The sequence below is a fragment of the Cucumis sativus genome, chromosome 1 (assembly GCF_000004075.3).
Source record: "Cucumis sativus cultivar 9930 chromosome 1, Cucumber_9930_V3, whole genome shotgun sequence".
Taxonomy (NCBI): Eukaryota; Viridiplantae; Streptophyta; class Magnoliopsida; order Cucurbitales; family Cucurbitaceae; genus Cucumis; species Cucumis sativus.
Window position 1 is genome coordinate 543,300 of NC_026655.2, and position 15,487 is coordinate 558,786.

Here is a 15,487-nt window from a genome sequence, read left to right on the forward strand (position 1 = left end):
AAAATATTTACAATTTACATCAAATTTTATTATTGATTGTCATTCATATGATACGTAATAAAAGACTATTACTCATAGAATCTAAAATTTTGATATAATTTGTGATTTAAAAAATGTTCCTTATTATTAATTTTCTTTTTTAAGGATTTTGATTAAAAAATTTCAAAATTCAAACCCAAACGGACGCGCAAGAAGATGGAGAGTGTGGCTTTGGGCTGGGCCTCGCTTAAGCCCAAAAAAAGATGCGTGGCGCGGGACAATGTGAAAGATGCTCAAACGGATGCATATAAAAGGGTAAAACTAGCGGCAATTCGAAAACAGATCAAAACGCGTGGTGAGGGAACACGTCGAAATTTGAAACTTAAAAGTTGCGTCTTACAGACTTGCACTCCCCAGTTTCGATTCATCATGGAAGAGACCGGATTTCATCCTGTAATTCTCTTATCTTCATTCAAGTTCAATTCATCGTTTGATTGTTCAAATAGTCTGCTACGTCTATGTTTTCCTTTCAATTTGGCGTTTATGTGTATAATTCACAGGATCTAATTCACGCCATTTTCAAGCTCGAGTGGAGCAGAAGATCACTTGGTTAGAACTTTGGATCACCCTCTCCTTCTGTCTATCTATCTGTTTTCAGTTCTTCGTTCTCTCTTTCCTGATCATTTCTTCATTTTCAGAGCGCGAGAAAAACGAGAATAATCCGGATGCTATGGATTGCGAGGTGGTTCCCTTTTCGTGAGTTTCTTGTGAAAATTTATTTTCAACTGCTATTGTTTGATATCTTTCGTGAAAATGTTTGTCATCGTTTTACGTTTTGATTTCACTGGCACCAGGTTTATCTTAGAATGCTCTTGGTACTTCTTGAGTTGATATGTAGTCTAGCGAATTTAACTAGAAATAAGTGATTATCTATTTTGTTGCAAATTTGGAGTAAGGCTTTTTCTCGACTAGACCAGTGGGGTTGATCTTCAGCGTACTTATCTTCGTCAGGTTGACGCTGGGGCTGGAACATCCAAGAAAAGCAGGCCGATGTCAGGTATCTTTAGTTTTTACTTCAACAACTTACTATTATTTCATTTTTAAATTACTGTTTCTCTTAGGAGTGTTATTTTCCATCGAGCCGCTGTTATTTGAATGATTACTGTCTACTGGGAGATGTAGAAACTATTTCTGACCTCGCTGTTTTAATTTTCCATGCAGCTAATGCAAATGCTCTTAAATTGAGCTCTAAACTTGTACAAATTTTTATCTCAGGTATCTGTGGTGAAACGTCAGATGGTTAGTTTAGTGTCTAATGTTTCCTTCTTCTTTTAGGTTAACTTTTCTATTTGTGCAGAGGCTGTGCAGCGCGCTGCAACAATTGCTGAAGCAGAAGGTATTAGCAGAATTGAACCCACTCATTTGGAGAGAGTTCTTCCGCAGTTACTACTGGATTTTTAAGGTAGCTTTCCGTTTACACATTGCAATGTAAGTTCTTGTTTTATAGAGTGATTATTTGGACTATATCCTTCATTAGTAAGTTAGCTAATATGATTGATGTCTCACAAACTGAGTGGGATTGAGGTCGGGAGACTTCTCAAGTTATGTAGTCTTCTCTGATCCCAATACAAACATCAATCTGAATCATTGGTCCAAATCTAATTTGGCGTTTCGTATTGGTGCGAATAAATTTCTCAATGAAAGAATTTCCTATTTGTTAAGAAATGTCTAAGAAGCTTAGTCTTAGTGCTATTAAATTCTAATGTTCTGTAAGAGATTTCTCTAAGGTGGATTAACAAATGTCTTTTCCAGGAGGACCAAGCAGCTAATAGTTTATCATGATTGGTAAGTAATAGACAGACGAGCCCTTCTTTTATGAAGGAAGAATAAAAGATAGAGAAGCAGAAAAATAGAAAGGCAGAAAATATGAATTTCCTCGATCAATATTTTATACGTCCAGGGATTTTTTAGGGCAGAAAAGTTAAAAGCCACCAGAGTATGAATGATAAATATGGTACTGTGGTTGTAGATAACGATCATTAAAATGCAATACAGTCGGTTGTTTTAGAGGTAATGCATACTATTTGAGAAATACTTACTGAGATGAACAAATGTCTTAGTAGCAATCCGTTGTTCTTCATCTTTCCTATACCTTGTTATTTCATTTCCAAAATTGACGGAAGGTCTTCCCCTAGAATTTGCAAGCAGGTGATTAGAGAGAATACAAATAGATATAGATATTTGTTTGACAATACAAATAGATATAGATATTTGCTTGACAACGCCCATCCTTGGAGGCAGAATCTAAACAGATAACGTTCTTTTACATGCATTATTATTCTAGACACATTCAGAGGGAGTTTCAGGTACATCGTGCTTGATCTGTGACAGCATGCATCTAACATCCTTACTGTTAGGCCTCTCTTTTGGATTATCCATAGTGCAGAAGCAGGCAATTTTCAGGGCCAAAAGCATTTGTTCCTCCCAGCCATTCCCCAGGAGCTTCGGATCAATTGCTCCTCTAGGATTATCAGAAGTCATAACATTCTTCATCCACTTAACCAAACTCATCTCATCCGTGTTCTGGAAAAATTCATCAGATGGAAGTTTCCCAATCACCAAGACACCTAACAGAACCCCAAAGCCGTATATGTCACATTTATCAGTAAATTTCAATGTCTGGTGATACTCCGGTGCGATGTATCCTACGGTACCAGCAACATTTGAAGCTGTCATGTGAGTTTGGGCATCTGGCATTGCTTTTGCCAGCCCAAAATCGGCAATTCGAGCTTCCATGCCATCATCAAGCAAAACATTTGCAGGCTTTAGATCTCTGTGAATAATACGTGGGGTATGGTTCATGTGAAGATACTCCAACCCAGATGCGACTCCGAGGGCAATGTTATGCCGAGTAAGCCAATCTAGTTCTTTCACTCCTGCCGAAACCTGATTCAACATATCTTGCAAGCTACCATTCTTCATCAATTCATACACAAGGTAGTGACAATCAGGACGAGGAACATGTGCCACAAGAGGAAGAAGATTCCGGTGCCTGATTTCACCCACGGTCCTGATCTCCGACTTGATTTGACGCATTTTCTTGCTCATATGCCTGCTTTCCTCTTCGATTAACTCCGCTGCATCCTTTGGGGGTTGAGTTATCTTCTTTATCGCAAACATTTTCCCACTTTTTTCTGGTAATTCAGCCTTGTAAACTTCTCCACATCCACCTTTTCCAATCAGCTGCAGCGATGCAAGCGCATTGTCTCTCTCTAGAAAAGCCAAATCATCTCGTTTTATCAGTTTAGGAGCAAAGATTGATGGACCGGAATTCTTGCTTCCTCCTTTTATAGCTGCTATTACGAGTTTAAACAGTAGAGAAAAGATAAATCCTGACAAACTTCCAGCAATTGCTCCAGCGATGAACCCAAGTATCCAAGAAGCTATCTTCTTTGCTTTATTTTTCCGATTCTTATGGACAGGTGCGGCATTTGGAGCTTGAGCGCTCGAAGTCGGCGATGTGGCGGGGGCGGTGGCTCTTTGCTTGCCGTTCGTACTGGAATTTTCAGCTAACATATAACGCTTGGGAACTTCAGTAGCCGAGTAGAACTCAACATCTTTCAGTATAGAGGTTGAGCTTTCGAGAAGGCGATTTCCGGAGAAGTTGAAGACTCGAAGGTTACGAAAAGAACGAATTGAAGCGGGAATCTTCCCTGTAAAGTAATTATTGGCAATGGAAAGACTTTCCAAGTTGGGGAAATACTTCAAGAAATCCAAACTCCCCGAGAATTTATTGGAGGAAAGATCAATGACTCGAAGACGAATCAACGTGGACAATCCCGATGGAACTTCTCCAGAAAATTGGTTGTTTTGGAGATCGAGAATTTCCAGTTTCTGGCAGTCAACGATTTGGTAAGGTACTTGGTCAACGAGGTGATTATTGGATACCGTAAGCTCTTTCAACTCCGTGAGCCTGCCGATAGCCGGAGAAAGAGAACCAGAGAGACCTTTGGAGTTGAAAATAAGCCTGGTGATCCTCAAAACATAAGTGCCGTTGTTGGAGAGCCGCCGCTCGCAGAACACGCCGGCGTTGTGGCATGGTGAAGAGGAGAGTTGACCGTCAATGCCCAAGTCGTTTTTTATGATAGAAAAGGCTCTGAGATCTGAAGGATCAAGATTCAGACCGGCATGGACATGGAGAACGATGGAGAGAAAAGCCAAGAAGGGAAGGAGTTTGGAGGAAGGTGAAGGTGAAGGTGAAGGTGAAGGCATTTTCCGGAGGCGTTTGAATGGAGTTTTGCAGGGAAGGAAGGATTGGTAGTAATGTTGGTCGTGGTCTTCTTCTTTATAGGCGGCTCTATCACTGAGAATGGGGATATCACTTAGATCGGTGGAGCCCAATATAATTTTTCTTCTTTTTACTTTTTTTTAACCCTTTCCACGAAGACGAGAGTGCCCAGGTTGATTTTGCTCTCATCTATTTATTTCCTTCACGATTTTCTGGGAATGGAATTTAGGGAAAACGACGGTAAAATTGGAGATTAGAATCTCAATTTTAGGGGGAAAATAATACAAAAACTATACCACTATTAGGTTGCCTATTACACATCTTTATCCTCGATAAACAGTGTGCCTATCTGATTAGTTTGTTGTAGTTACCCTTCTTTCATAACCATGATGAGGTATGGAGCAACTTCTTAGTTGGTAATCGCTAGGTTATCTGCCAAACAACGAAATGTAACATTTGCAAAATGTCTAAGTAAAAGTAAAAGTGAAAAAAGTGTTTGAACGAGTTGTAGACTTGTAGTCATTGCTAATTGTCATATGGTAGGTTAAATCCATCCACAAATGGTTGAGCTATGTGTACGTTGTCAATGTAGTTTTTCTTTTCGTTGGTAACGTTGACGTTCGTACTAAGTGCCGGTAATAATATTTAGGTTAAATTAAAATTTTGATCCTTATAGTTAGAAGAAGAGAGTTATAGTTTAGTTATATGATATTAAAAATTAGAATTTAGTCTTTATGGTTTGATAAGATTTTAGTAAGTTCTCTTATTAGAACAAGTTTATTATTATAAATCATAGTGATTAAAATCCAACTTCTTTTTAATCACATGAACTAAATTTGTAGCTTAATCTAATCTTTAATAGAATTTTTTTAGTACATAGGATTTCTTTTTTTTCATAAGATCGGTTAATAATTCAAATTGGATCTTATACTAGTAATTGGGGTCGGTTTTTTGTTCAAACCATTACCGAACTGATTATGGTCAGTTTAGTAAATGTTTAAACCGATCTAAATCATCAATGAGTAAATGTTAGTTGGTCAGTTTAACACTGTGAAATATTTTTTGAAATTTCTTGATTTGGAACTTTTCCAAATCGACACAGATCGACTTCTCTCATTAGTTGATAGTTTTTTGGTCTATCATGTTCACTCCTTATCAACCGTGTGCTTCAAACATAATATTATTATTATTTGTAGATACTCTAGGATAAGATACGATTGTCCTGGCTAAGAAAAGAAAAACCTTCATTACTATTAAGACAAAGAAGAAAGCCTTGAAACTCCAAGGGTGAATGTCGTGAAGAATGAAAATTAGCCCACCCAAAATAGATTTGCCCACTGACAATAGCTCAACAAAACAATTAGTTTAAAAGGAAAATACTCCAGAAACTAAGTTCAAAATTTCAGCTTCCACATTTCCCTTGAAATTCCATCCCCTCCCTTTGCATATGACTTTTCAAATGATACTTAAAATCGCGGGGCCTCCAAAATAACACCACCATTATGATTTAAATAAAAGAAAAATATCTATCAACTTCCTACAACTTACCTAATAAGATAATTGAACTGTTATTTACTAGGTAACAAAAATGATTGTATAGGATATACTACATCTAGTCATTGTTCTAAACAAGTGATTACAATGGGTAACACTTTTAGGGCTAAATCTATACATTTGCAAATGGGTAACCTAAATTTGATATGTTTCAAATGATACTTAAGTTTATACATTTGCAAATTTTGTAGACCTATCACTGTATCTATAGTTAGAAAGGGAAAAAAGAATCCTCATGGAAGTCTTGAGTCAATACACGTTTTCATCGGGTAATAGAAGTCAAGGAATTAAGAGCCAAGTGGACGGGGTCTTCTTGATAATATCAGCCGTTGGATGGGATCCATAAGACACTTTTAAAGGTTCGAAATGAAAACTATCTACGGTCCCCACGCCACTCAATTCACATTTTGTTTTCTCTCTCTCTCTCTCTCTTCGTAATTTATATTTTTTTCCACAAAAGTTCAATATTAATTCCTTCGATTCATTACCATATGAAAATAGCTTTCTTGATGTGATAACATCTTTGTTTTATGTTTTATTTTAATGTCACACTTCCATACTTAACTACAAATTTAGTCCGTAAGTTAGAATTTTAAATTTAATCCTCATACTTTGAAATAATCTCATTGTATGTGTTTTAACAAATCATGTTGACTAAATTATACTCTTTCTTTTTTACAAAACAATAGTGTTAGTTTGGTCAAATTGAATAAAGGGTATTTAATTAGTAAAGCTTGCAGGAAATATTGTCTAATAATTAGAATAGAGATGAAAAGAAGTGTAAATTTTGGTATATTTGAGTGGTTGTGTTTGATTGAAGTATAAATAGTTTGTTAAATTTTTCTTTTTTTGAAAAATTCCCTTTATTTATTCCTTTCCTTTTCAATGAGTTGAAAAATAGAGATTGAGCTATTATTTGACAATTTGTCTAAAGAAAAAAATTTCAATCACTTTTATTGAAAATTTAGATGGTTGTTTTCAAATATAGAAAAATGAACAAAGATGTTTACAAGTATAACAAAATATAACTTATTGACGTAAAATTTTTATAGAAAGTATTATTTAACAATCAAAAGAATTTATAGATGTTAGTAGATATGAATATACTATTATTATATATCACTCATAGATATTGATAATTCACTACAAAAAATGTAGTTGTTTGGTTATTTAAAATTAAAATGTTTTTTTATTAAAACATTACGTGTATATATATTTAACAATGCTTCAGTGATTGGGAGGTTAATTTGGTAATTTGCTTGAACAAAAGTAATCATATGAGAGTGGACTTTATACCCCACAACAAAGAAAGCAATACTTTTTTAGTAAATAAAGAAGAAAACAATACTTTTAGTTTTATTACATTATTTTAAGAAAACATCCTTCCTTTTTATCTTCTAAAATCACTTATTGTGTTATACTATTTAACCTGTAAACAAGTATCAATTAAAAGTCTTGCTTTATTTTTAAATATTTTTAAAAAAAACTCTAAAGTCAAAAAATATATTATTAAAAAGATATGTGCACCTTTCTAACTATTAAACTTTTTTATATACGATTTTAAATTTGAGTAATGAGTAAGTTGAATTCAAAAGTTGGAATTAAATTAATTTTGAGAGAATTGAATTTAAAAATAATAATAATTCAACACATTGAATTGACTGGAATTTTGAGGTCATGGTTAGGTTTAGTAATAGTGATTGATGAATAGGGTTTTTGTCAATTTCATGAGACTCCAATGATATAAAACATTAAATTCATTTAAAGGGTAATGATCTTTTTATTTTTATTTTCCTTGAAAATTACATTACGAAGTTTGGTCTTCTTACGACGTGTGAATATAGTTTATACATTCATTCTTTTTTAAATATTATTGTTCTTTGTTTAAAATACTTATGAGACCAAGTCAAGTTCAACTGTGCTTATATTATTGAAATTTGGCATAACACTTTGGATCAATTATACATTAGAAGGATAAATAACAATAAACCCAAAATTTAGAGACTGAAAAAACAATTATTATTGGTTTTTTTTTTTTTTGACTTCATCCAACAGTGTATTAGTGAGAGAGAAAAACAGAATCTGCAGAAACAGAGAAAGAGAGAGAAAGGATAAAACTTTATTTCATGATTCGTTGTTAGAACTTAGAGGTAAAGTAACATCAAATCCCAAAACCAAAAGACAATTCTCTTTCAACTCACCATTAATTTAAAAAAGAAAAAAAAAAAAAAACAAACAACCAAACATAAACATAAAATCCACTGTTTTCAGTTTTTTAACTCACTCAACACAGCATCGATACATCAAATACTTCTCCATTGCTCTTCCACACTCTGCACACACCACATTTTCCGGTATGTTTCCCGCGAGTCCCGGCAGAATCAGGCGGTTGCAATGATGTGGGGTTTTAAGTTGTTGCAAATAATCAGCCAATGCTTTCACAAAACCCTTCTCTTCCACTTCTTCTTTCCACTGATCGAATGCTAATATACAACTCAGAACAGTTTCTCCTTTTGCTCTTGTCGTTTCTCCTGCTCTTCCAAAGAAAATGGCCCATCCTTTATCACTTCCATCGAAGCTCAAAAGGGTCATAATCTCTTGCATTATTGGGTCATTCTCAACTGTTTTTCCATAGTTTAGTTTTGAGTACATCATGCTCTCTAATCTTGCCCAGAAGAACCAAACAAGTGTTGAATCTGCCCAGTAGTGGCTTAGTTTGTTGTCTGAAATCATGATGCTGATTTTCCTCACACGTTCTTTGGCATTGTTCTTCCCTACATATGCCATTTGTAAGTCCACATTTGCTGTTTCTGCTACTTTTTTTGTTTTGCTTGTGAATTCCTTGATCCATTCTGTGTCTTCTCCTCCATATATACATATGTATCTTCCTTCTGCTGCCTGATGAAACAGAAACAGAAACAGAAAAAGAAACAAACCCTTTTGTGAAATGTTCTTGAAAATGAGAAATGTTTTATGAAATGAGGTTTTTGAGAACTTGGTGAAATACCCAATCGAGAATGGAGAAATCTATGCCATCTATGAGAAGTTCGAGCCTCCAGCTTTCTGTTTTCCATAGTTCTTCTTCTCTTTCTGAAGTGAAAGGGAAGGCTAGATTTCCCCATATCCAAATCATGTGAAGAGCATTGGTGGAAGAGACTTTTCCTTGTGGATCTAAAGCCACTAAAATGGTTTTCTTTCTGAAGTTCCATTTTTCTTTGATGAACCTTATGGTTGAGAGCTCAATTATTGAAGGGTCATATACACTGAACCATGGCATCAGCTGTTTCAGCTCCTCAAACTTGTGTTTGCTTTTGCTGTGCTGTTCGATTGCTGGATCGATAATTGGAATCCACACTATCTCGTATCGAATTTCTGGTCGCTGATGCGCTTCTTTGAATAGGTTGTCAAGTATCATAACCTCTTCATGGGGGATATCGAGATCTGATATCAATAGTAACACATGTTTCCTCTTCAGTATTTCAAGGTGAACCTGCTTGTGTCACGAGAAAAATGGCCCTTCTTTAGTTTGAAGTTAGATTCAATAGTGTAGTAGTTGAAGCATATTGTATTTGTGAACAAACCGTCATTTTGGTGGTGCCATCATAGATAGGATGTATGTCTTCTCTTGTAGAAATGAAGGCCCTGATAAACTTCATATTGTCTAGGTGAAGAGTTTCTGAAATTCTCACAAGATTCTGATAGGCCTCTTCGTGCCTTTTCTCATCTGCATCAAGGAGCTTGTTTTTCATTTCATCATACACTTGAAGGTTTGCAAATTATTATCAAATGTTTGCTTTCTCACCTATGTATTGTATGCAAAGTTTCAGCTGCATCTGGAGATGCCCGTGTATATCTTTTACTTTGTGAGCCAAGCTCGAAAGTTCCCATACCTCAGTGGTCGACATGATTAGCCTGAAACATAACAGTGAAAGTGAGTTGATTCTTGACTATGATTTAGGCCCAAGCTTTACAATGATGTTACTCACTCATGGCTCAAGCTGACAAGGCTTTCAATCAGCGATGTACAAGCGACCAGACTTTTGATAGTCCAATAGGCAGCTGTAGGAAAACTGGCGAGTGCAACAGACATTGCAGGCGTGTCCGATGAAATGTACTGAGATGGCAGCTCGGTGAACTTCACAATGCACTTCGTTACGTTCAATATAGCCGCGATGAGTTTGCTAAGCGCATCGAAGTGGGGTTTCAATGAATTGGAATGCTCTATAACATCAGGCAATTGCTTCAGCAAAGCCAGAGCCTTGGCTAGCATATTGGTTGTGTAAAGTTGAGCCAAAAGCCAATACTGTCCATAGGTCACAGAAAAGGCCGCCAGTGTGATCACCACTTTTGCATCCCATGAGTAATTTGATAGTAAGTTCAGTATAGCCATAGTTGTGGCATGTGCATCTCCACCTGAGCACTTACATGCTAGCTGTAGCAACCGAAACAACAAAACTTCAGTTTCTCATTATCAAAAAAGTTCAAAAAGAACGAAAGAGCCTTTACATCTTCAGCATAGCATAAATGATGACAGAGAAGTTCAAATTCAGAAACTTCGATAGAGCAAATGTGTATATATATAAATTCATTCGACCTCAGCGCCAACTTTTTGTACGACATGAGCCAGCGGTTCAAGCATCCCATCCATCTCTGCTAAACCGAGTTGGTCATCCAACTGGCCATTGCCCTACATCATTTCATTACTATATCAGTCTTAAGTAGGCAAGAAAGAAAGCCAAATGGAGTAAATCAGAAAATTTTCACATCAAGCACTTTGGCAATTATATCCGGAGTTGCATGACGAATAACTTCCTCGACAATGAGCAGAATGGGCTTGACATCGACTTTGTGGCTGTCCGGAGAATGAGTTGCAAGAATTTGTTTTGTCATTGCATTGTCATCAGAGACAGGTAACATTCTCCGATCAGTTTTGGTAAGCTGGTGCATTTTCAGAGCGGGACGACCGAAGGCTGCCATAACAAAGTAAACACTTGAGAGTTTTGCTCAAAAAGAATAAGTAGAAACTTAGTTTTGTGATTTAGGATTTAGATGGTAGAGGTTTATATAAGATAGGTGAGATGGAATAAAGCATTGTCGAAGTAGTTCCTTGCTTGCAAGTAGAGTTGAAACAAAAGCTAAAGCTAGTTACACCATGGATTATATATATTCATAAAGGGAAATGGACTGTCTGGTTCATAAGTTTTATGCAGCCTGAAATGATTTCGATCTGTGAGGAAACTAAATGAAAATTTAAGAAGTGTTTATTGTTTGTTGTCGCAAAAAAAAAAGAAGAAGCTTTGGCATTGGGTGTTAAAGTTGGAATAATGTTAATCCAGATGAGCAGGAGTTATACTTTATCACTTTTAGAAAAGCATATAATCTTAAAATTGGTTTGTGGATAAAATATAGTAACTAGAAGAAAGGAAGCAATGTGTTGCATGAAAAGAAAAAGCTATAAACAGTGATAATTTAAAAGAGATTCATGGCTACCTAATAGCTAATAGCTATTAGTGTTTGACAATGCCATCAAGCAATGTATGGCCCTACTCTTTTTATTGTACATATATGAAAAAAAGTTAGGGAGAGTTAATACGGGGACTCCAATTGTTCTTGGGTATCTTATAAGTCCACTATTCAAATGAAGATATAATTGATATTTTCATCCTAGGTTAAAAAGAATACTTTATATCACTAAATTTATAAGCTTTAATTTGTAATAATAATTTAGTTTTTGTATTCTTAAAGTTGTTTGATAAGTATCATTTTAATTTTTGTACTTTTTGTAACGATATGAACCAAATTTGTTACCATGGGTGATCATTCTTAGGGAGAATCGTAGGGATGCAAGGAACAAATTGAAATTTTAGATAGAGCATGTTTGATATTTGATTTTAAGTCTGTTAATGATTATGATTTGATTACCAAACTTAGGATTGGGGTTTAGGTTTATGGCAAAGGCTAAAGGAAAACCCTTTCCTATCAATATCCCACCGCTCACCACTAAATAGATGCCAAACTCTTGTAACTTTCATTTTGGAAGTTAAACAATAAATGTTGTTTAGAGCTCTATTTTCAACTCGGGTATGTTTTGTTGGTTAGAGGAGGCAAAACTTCTCAAAATAATGACTATCTGTTCTAGAATTGTAAGCATATCTTTTTCTCATGTTTGTTATATAGTAAAAATGCAGTAACACACTTTTCTGTGCGTAAAGTTTTGAAATCTTCAATTTTTTCATGTTTCTCGTTCTTAATTATTTACAATGCATAGAGCAATTATTTTTGTAAAAAGTTTAAAAACTAAGAAGACGTTTGAGGTATGAATGTGTTATTATAATATGTAATTGTTATAATCTATGCTTGATATACAAATTATTATAGTTTGAGTTATTATAATCTATATTTGGATATCGAACTATCAGCTTAAATAACTTACATCACCAACCTCCCATAAAAATAATTGTAAACAACATATCACTTATATAAACTTACTTTAATAAGACAAAATGCTTATATACTAATCTATATATATATATAATATTTACGACTTTCAATACACTAATACACGTAAAGAAATATGAGATCTACGGCTCTGATTTGATCCGCTAATAAAAAGAGCCGCATGGTCTCACACGTGTGAGAAAATATACCAAGTCGGTGCGGTTTGTGAATGCTTAAAGAACTGACAGCTGTCAGGGTATTTATTTATTTTTATAGAATAATTTTGTATTTTCTTTAGAGAGAGAGAGAGAGAGAGAAAGAGGAGAAAAGCGGAGAGAGAAATGAGTATAACTCAAATATCATTATCATTCCCATTAGCTTATGCTTCCCGCTATTGTGCGCCTTCTCTTGGACTCTTCTTCAACCTTTCCCTCCACCGCCGCCGCCGCCGTCCTCGTCTTCTTTCTACTGCCCTACCTCCGACCACTTCTTCTGTCCCTAAAACTACCGTCACCACTATCGTCTCCTTCTTACCTCGATTTCTAGACCCTCATTTCCTCACGGGTAATTGTCTTCTTTCCAGAATGGAGGTATCCTCTCCTTCTCTCTTTATCTTCCCCTAATTCCCACCGATTCTCTTCTTCTTCTTCTTTCCAAGATTTTCGTTATTTGAATTTGGAAGATACTCGGATTTCTGAAAATGGATAAATTGCCCCCCCGTTCATTTACGACGCTGAAGGTATTTTGTGCTTGTTTGTATTTGTATGTTCATCGACAATCCAGCTTTGGATATTTTTGTATACGGTTTTAGATTTAGTTAATATTAACTGCTCCATTCAGATTGTGAAATAAAAAAACTTCATCGTGTTCGCAGTTCGTTTTTTTTTTTTTTAGTTTTTCTGGATTTTGGATAATTTTTTCAATCTGATTTATATGCTGCGAAGTTGTGCTGTAGAGAAGCATTTTCTTGGAACTGCTGGATAAATTCTTGAATGTTCTTAATTTATTCAATACATGTAGTTTCAGAGGGGTTTATCTCGAGTGGTATGGTTAGTTTATTCTATTGTGGTGTGTTTGCCTTGGGATATGCAATCTTTTGATTATGATATTCGATGGCATATATGTCCGAGTGAATTGGACGGACGGGGACAGGTTTCGTCCCTAAACGGCCCTGCTTCTGAGGCTGTGAAGCTTCATAAGGTACTTCTTGCGTTATTGAGAACGAACTACGGATTGATTCGGAGATGAATAGACTTTCAACTCCATGATAAGAGTTGGTGAATAGCTTTAGGAACTTGTGAATTTTGTTCCATTGGTGTGTAGTATTGTTTATTTACATGTTTTTTAAGGGGGAAGTTGAATGTTTGATCGTAGCATGCCATTTAATCACATTGCAGAGGTTTTGGAGTGGAAGTGGAATTGGTACGAACAAAGATATGGTGGAGAAGCTCCAGACCTATGGAGTGGTGAGGTCAAAGAGGGTTTCTGAAGTAATGGAGAGCATAGATAGGGCCTTCTTTGTGCCGGATGATGTTCCACCTTATGTTGATACTCCTGTGCCGATTGGATATAATGCCACTATATCTGCTCCTCACATGCATGCTACTTGCCTTCAGTTATTGGAGAAACACTTGCAACCTGGAATGCGGGCTTTGGACGTTGGCTCAGGTTCTTCATCTAACCAAAATCTTCTATGTACTGAAAATTGAATTTCTAAGAAGGTGTAACTATGTTCGAGTCTTGAGCAGCTTGAGTTCTGGATTTGACGTTTTCCCTCCATCTTTTCCATCTTTTCTCAATACTTTCTTGCTAATTGTTATTGGACATTGGACATGTTTTGGGGTGATTCTAAAATAGTTTAAATCACTGAGAAACGTGTGTTTTCGTTCAAAACCAATTTTGATACTATGAAAATCACTACGAAATTCTCGCAGATGTAATTTTTCCAACTACTGGGTTTCCTGATCGGTTTAAGTGTATTTGCTTAAAAAGACAGATAGACAAACAAACTTCTTCCAGTTTATTTTTCTGGGACCGGGGAGCTGCTACTCTAAGTAGATGAAATTTTGTTACATTTTCATATTTGAAAATATCATTTTCTCGACATACCCTTGACTTCCTCTGTATGTGAGTTGAATTCACATGTTTGATCTCCTTGGCAGGAACGGGATATTTGACTGCATGCTTTGCGTTAATGGTTGGACCTGAAGGCCGTGTCGTTGGTGTTGAACATATTCCTGAGCTGGTTGCTTCCTCAATGGAGAATATTAAAAAAAGTGCTGCTGCTCCTTTACTGAAAGAAGGTTCCCTCTCTCTGCATGTTGGTGGTATGTTTTTCTTCTTTCCCTTTTCTAGAGCCATAGATTTTCTTTGAATCTAAAATGAATTACTCTTTCCTTAGTTTAGTTGACTGTGAGAAGCATGTAGTGAAGTGACTGTTAAGTAACCATCTTGCAACTTTTTATTTTGAACTGGAATGTATATTCTTTACAGTAATGGTAAGTTCAAGATGCCTTTTAAAAGTAATGCTTTACCTTTTGAGTGATCCACGTTGTAAGCAAAACATTAATTTATTCTCTGAAGTTGCTTTTAAAAAACGTTAACGTACTTTTGGCTAGATGACTGATCTGGAAAAATGGTTCGATTACTTTAATCAATTCTTCTTCAGGAATCTATAGGCTCCCCCCTCCTCTCCCCAATTATGTTCTTAGTTCAATAACCAAGGTCAATAAGGCATTCTAACTTACCAAAAATAGGTGAGGGTAGTTAATGTTAACTGTCAACTGTTATTGGATACTGTAGATGGCAGGCAGGGTTGGGCCGAGTGTGCACCATACGACGCTATCCATGTTGGAGCAGCAGCTGCTGAAATTCCACCGGCTCTCATTGATCAATTGAAGCCAGGCGGGAGAATGGTGATTCCTGTTGGGAACGTATTCCAGGATTTGAAGGTTGTAGACAAAGATAGTGATGGCTCTGTTAGCATCCACGACGAGACTTCCGTTCGTTACGTGCCTCTTACCAGTCGAGAAGCTCAGCTACGTGACGATTGATGTCACTTGCTTTAGGCAATACTTTCAGATGCTCTGCCTCTATTATCAAAATGCTGTGTATAGACACTTTTAAGACACTGTTTGCGTCTTGCTTCAAACATCAGCACTGTATATTCTTTCTTCCTCATCGTGGGTATTTAGTACAAATAAGGATTTTATATCCTTTGCTTTCAAT

At 36.0% G+C, this 15,487-nt stretch overlaps 4 protein-coding genes across 7 annotated transcripts; 2 read left to right on the top strand and 2 right to left on the bottom strand.

Moving 5' to 3' along the window:
- The first annotated feature begins 180 nt into the window (after positions 1–180).
- Positions 181–2,087, top strand: LOC101220269 (protein MHF2 homolog). 2 transcript variants are annotated; one of them, XM_031880413.1, is made up of 7 exons: positions 181–432; positions 540–588; positions 678–721; positions 952–1,036; positions 1,201–1,254; positions 1,337–1,441; positions 1,792–2,087. In XM_031880413.1, exons 1-6 carry the CDS (start codon positions 196–198, stop codon positions 1,438–1,440), a joined length of 573 nt encoding a protein of 190 aa, XP_031736273.1. In that variant the 5' UTR covers positions 181–195; the 3' UTR covers position 1,441; positions 1,792–2,087. The 2 variants fall into 2 exon arrangements, with proteins under 2 accessions (XP_031736273.1, XP_031736274.1); XM_031880414.1 differs by having other exon boundaries at positions 991–1,036; positions 1,337–1,793.
- Positions 2,088–2,191: 104 nt separating this feature from the next.
- On the bottom strand, positions 2,192–4,725 carry LOC101220500 (leucine-rich repeat receptor-like serine/threonine/tyrosine-protein kinase SOBIR1). Its single transcript, XM_004138027.3, has one exon. The coding sequence runs from the start codon at positions 4,249–4,251 to the stop codon at positions 2,320–2,322; it is 1,932 nt and encodes a 643-aa protein (XP_004138075.1). The 5' UTR covers positions 4,252–4,725; the 3' UTR covers positions 2,192–2,319.
- A 3,195-nt stretch (positions 4,726–7,920) lies between these two features.
- LOC101204444 (protein SIEVE ELEMENT OCCLUSION B) lies at positions 7,921–11,103 on the bottom strand. Of its 2 annotated transcripts, none has more exons than XM_004138215.3 (7): positions 10,595–11,103; positions 10,416–10,508; positions 9,808–10,253; positions 9,624–9,733; positions 9,403–9,545; positions 8,829–9,311; positions 7,921–8,719 (listed from the first exon to the last, which is right to left on the bottom strand). In XM_004138215.3, the coding sequence occupies exons 1-7, from the start codon at positions 10,796–10,798 to the stop codon at positions 8,102–8,104; spliced, it is 2,097 nt and encodes a 698-aa protein (XP_004138263.2). In that variant the 5' UTR covers positions 10,799–11,103; the 3' UTR covers positions 7,921–8,101. The 2 variants fall into 2 exon arrangements, with proteins under 2 accessions (XP_004138263.2, XP_011653503.1); XM_011655201.2 differs by having other exon boundaries at positions 10,586–11,103.
- Positions 11,104–12,540: 1,437 nt separating this feature from the next.
- Positions 12,541–15,486, top strand: LOC101220740 (protein-L-isoaspartate O-methyltransferase 1). Of its 2 annotated transcripts, none has more exons than XM_011655318.2 (4): positions 12,541–12,849; positions 13,657–13,927; positions 14,422–14,586; positions 15,062–15,486. In XM_011655318.2, the coding sequence occupies exons 1-4, from the start codon at positions 12,601–12,603 to the stop codon at positions 15,310–15,312; spliced, it is 936 nt and encodes a 311-aa protein (XP_011653620.1). In that variant the 5' UTR covers positions 12,541–12,600; the 3' UTR covers positions 15,313–15,486. The 2 variants fall into 2 exon arrangements, with proteins under 2 accessions (XP_011653620.1, XP_031736272.1); XM_031880412.1 differs by having other exon boundaries at positions 12,557–12,998.
- Position 15,487: the final 1 nt, after the last annotated feature.

Coding starts and splice junctions, on each gene's coding strand:
- LOC101220500 (XM_004138027.3), bottom strand. CDS start 4,251: ATGCCTTCACCTTCACCTTCACCTTCACCTTCCTCCAAACTCCTTCCC.
- LOC101220740 (XM_011655318.2), top strand. CDS start 12,601: ATGAGTATAACTCAAATATCATTATCATTCCCATTAGCTTATGCTTCC. Junction 12,850..13,656: donor GTCTTCTTTCCAGAATGGAG/GTATCCTCTCCT, acceptor ATCACATTGCAG/AGGTTTTGGAGTGGAAGTGG. Junction 14,587..15,061: donor CCTCTCTCTGCATGTTGGTG/GTATGTTTTTCT, acceptor TGGATACTGTAG/ATGGCAGGCAGGGTTGGGCC.
- LOC101204444 (XM_011655201.2), bottom strand. CDS start 10,798: ATGGCAGCCTTCGGTCGTCCCGCTCTGAAAATGCACCAGCTTACCAAA. Junction 10,509..10,585: donor TAATTGCCAAAGTGCTTGAT/GTGAAAATTTTC, acceptor GAAATGATGTAG/GGCAATGGCCAGTTGGATGA. Junction 10,254..10,415: donor TACAAAAAGTTGGCGCTGAG/GTCGAATGAATT, acceptor CGGTTGCTACAG/CTAGCATGTAAGTGCTCAGG.
- LOC101220269 (XM_031880413.1), top strand. CDS start 196: ATGGAGAGTGTGGCTTTGGGCTGGGCCTCGCTTAAGCCCAAAAAAAGA. Junction 722..951: donor CGGATGCTATGGATTGCGAG/GTGGTTCCCTTT, acceptor TTTCTCGACTAG/ACCAGTGGGGTTGATCTTCA. Junction 1,037..1,200: donor GAAAAGCAGGCCGATGTCAG/GTATCTTTAGTT, acceptor TTTTCCATGCAG/CTAATGCAAATGCTCTTAAA.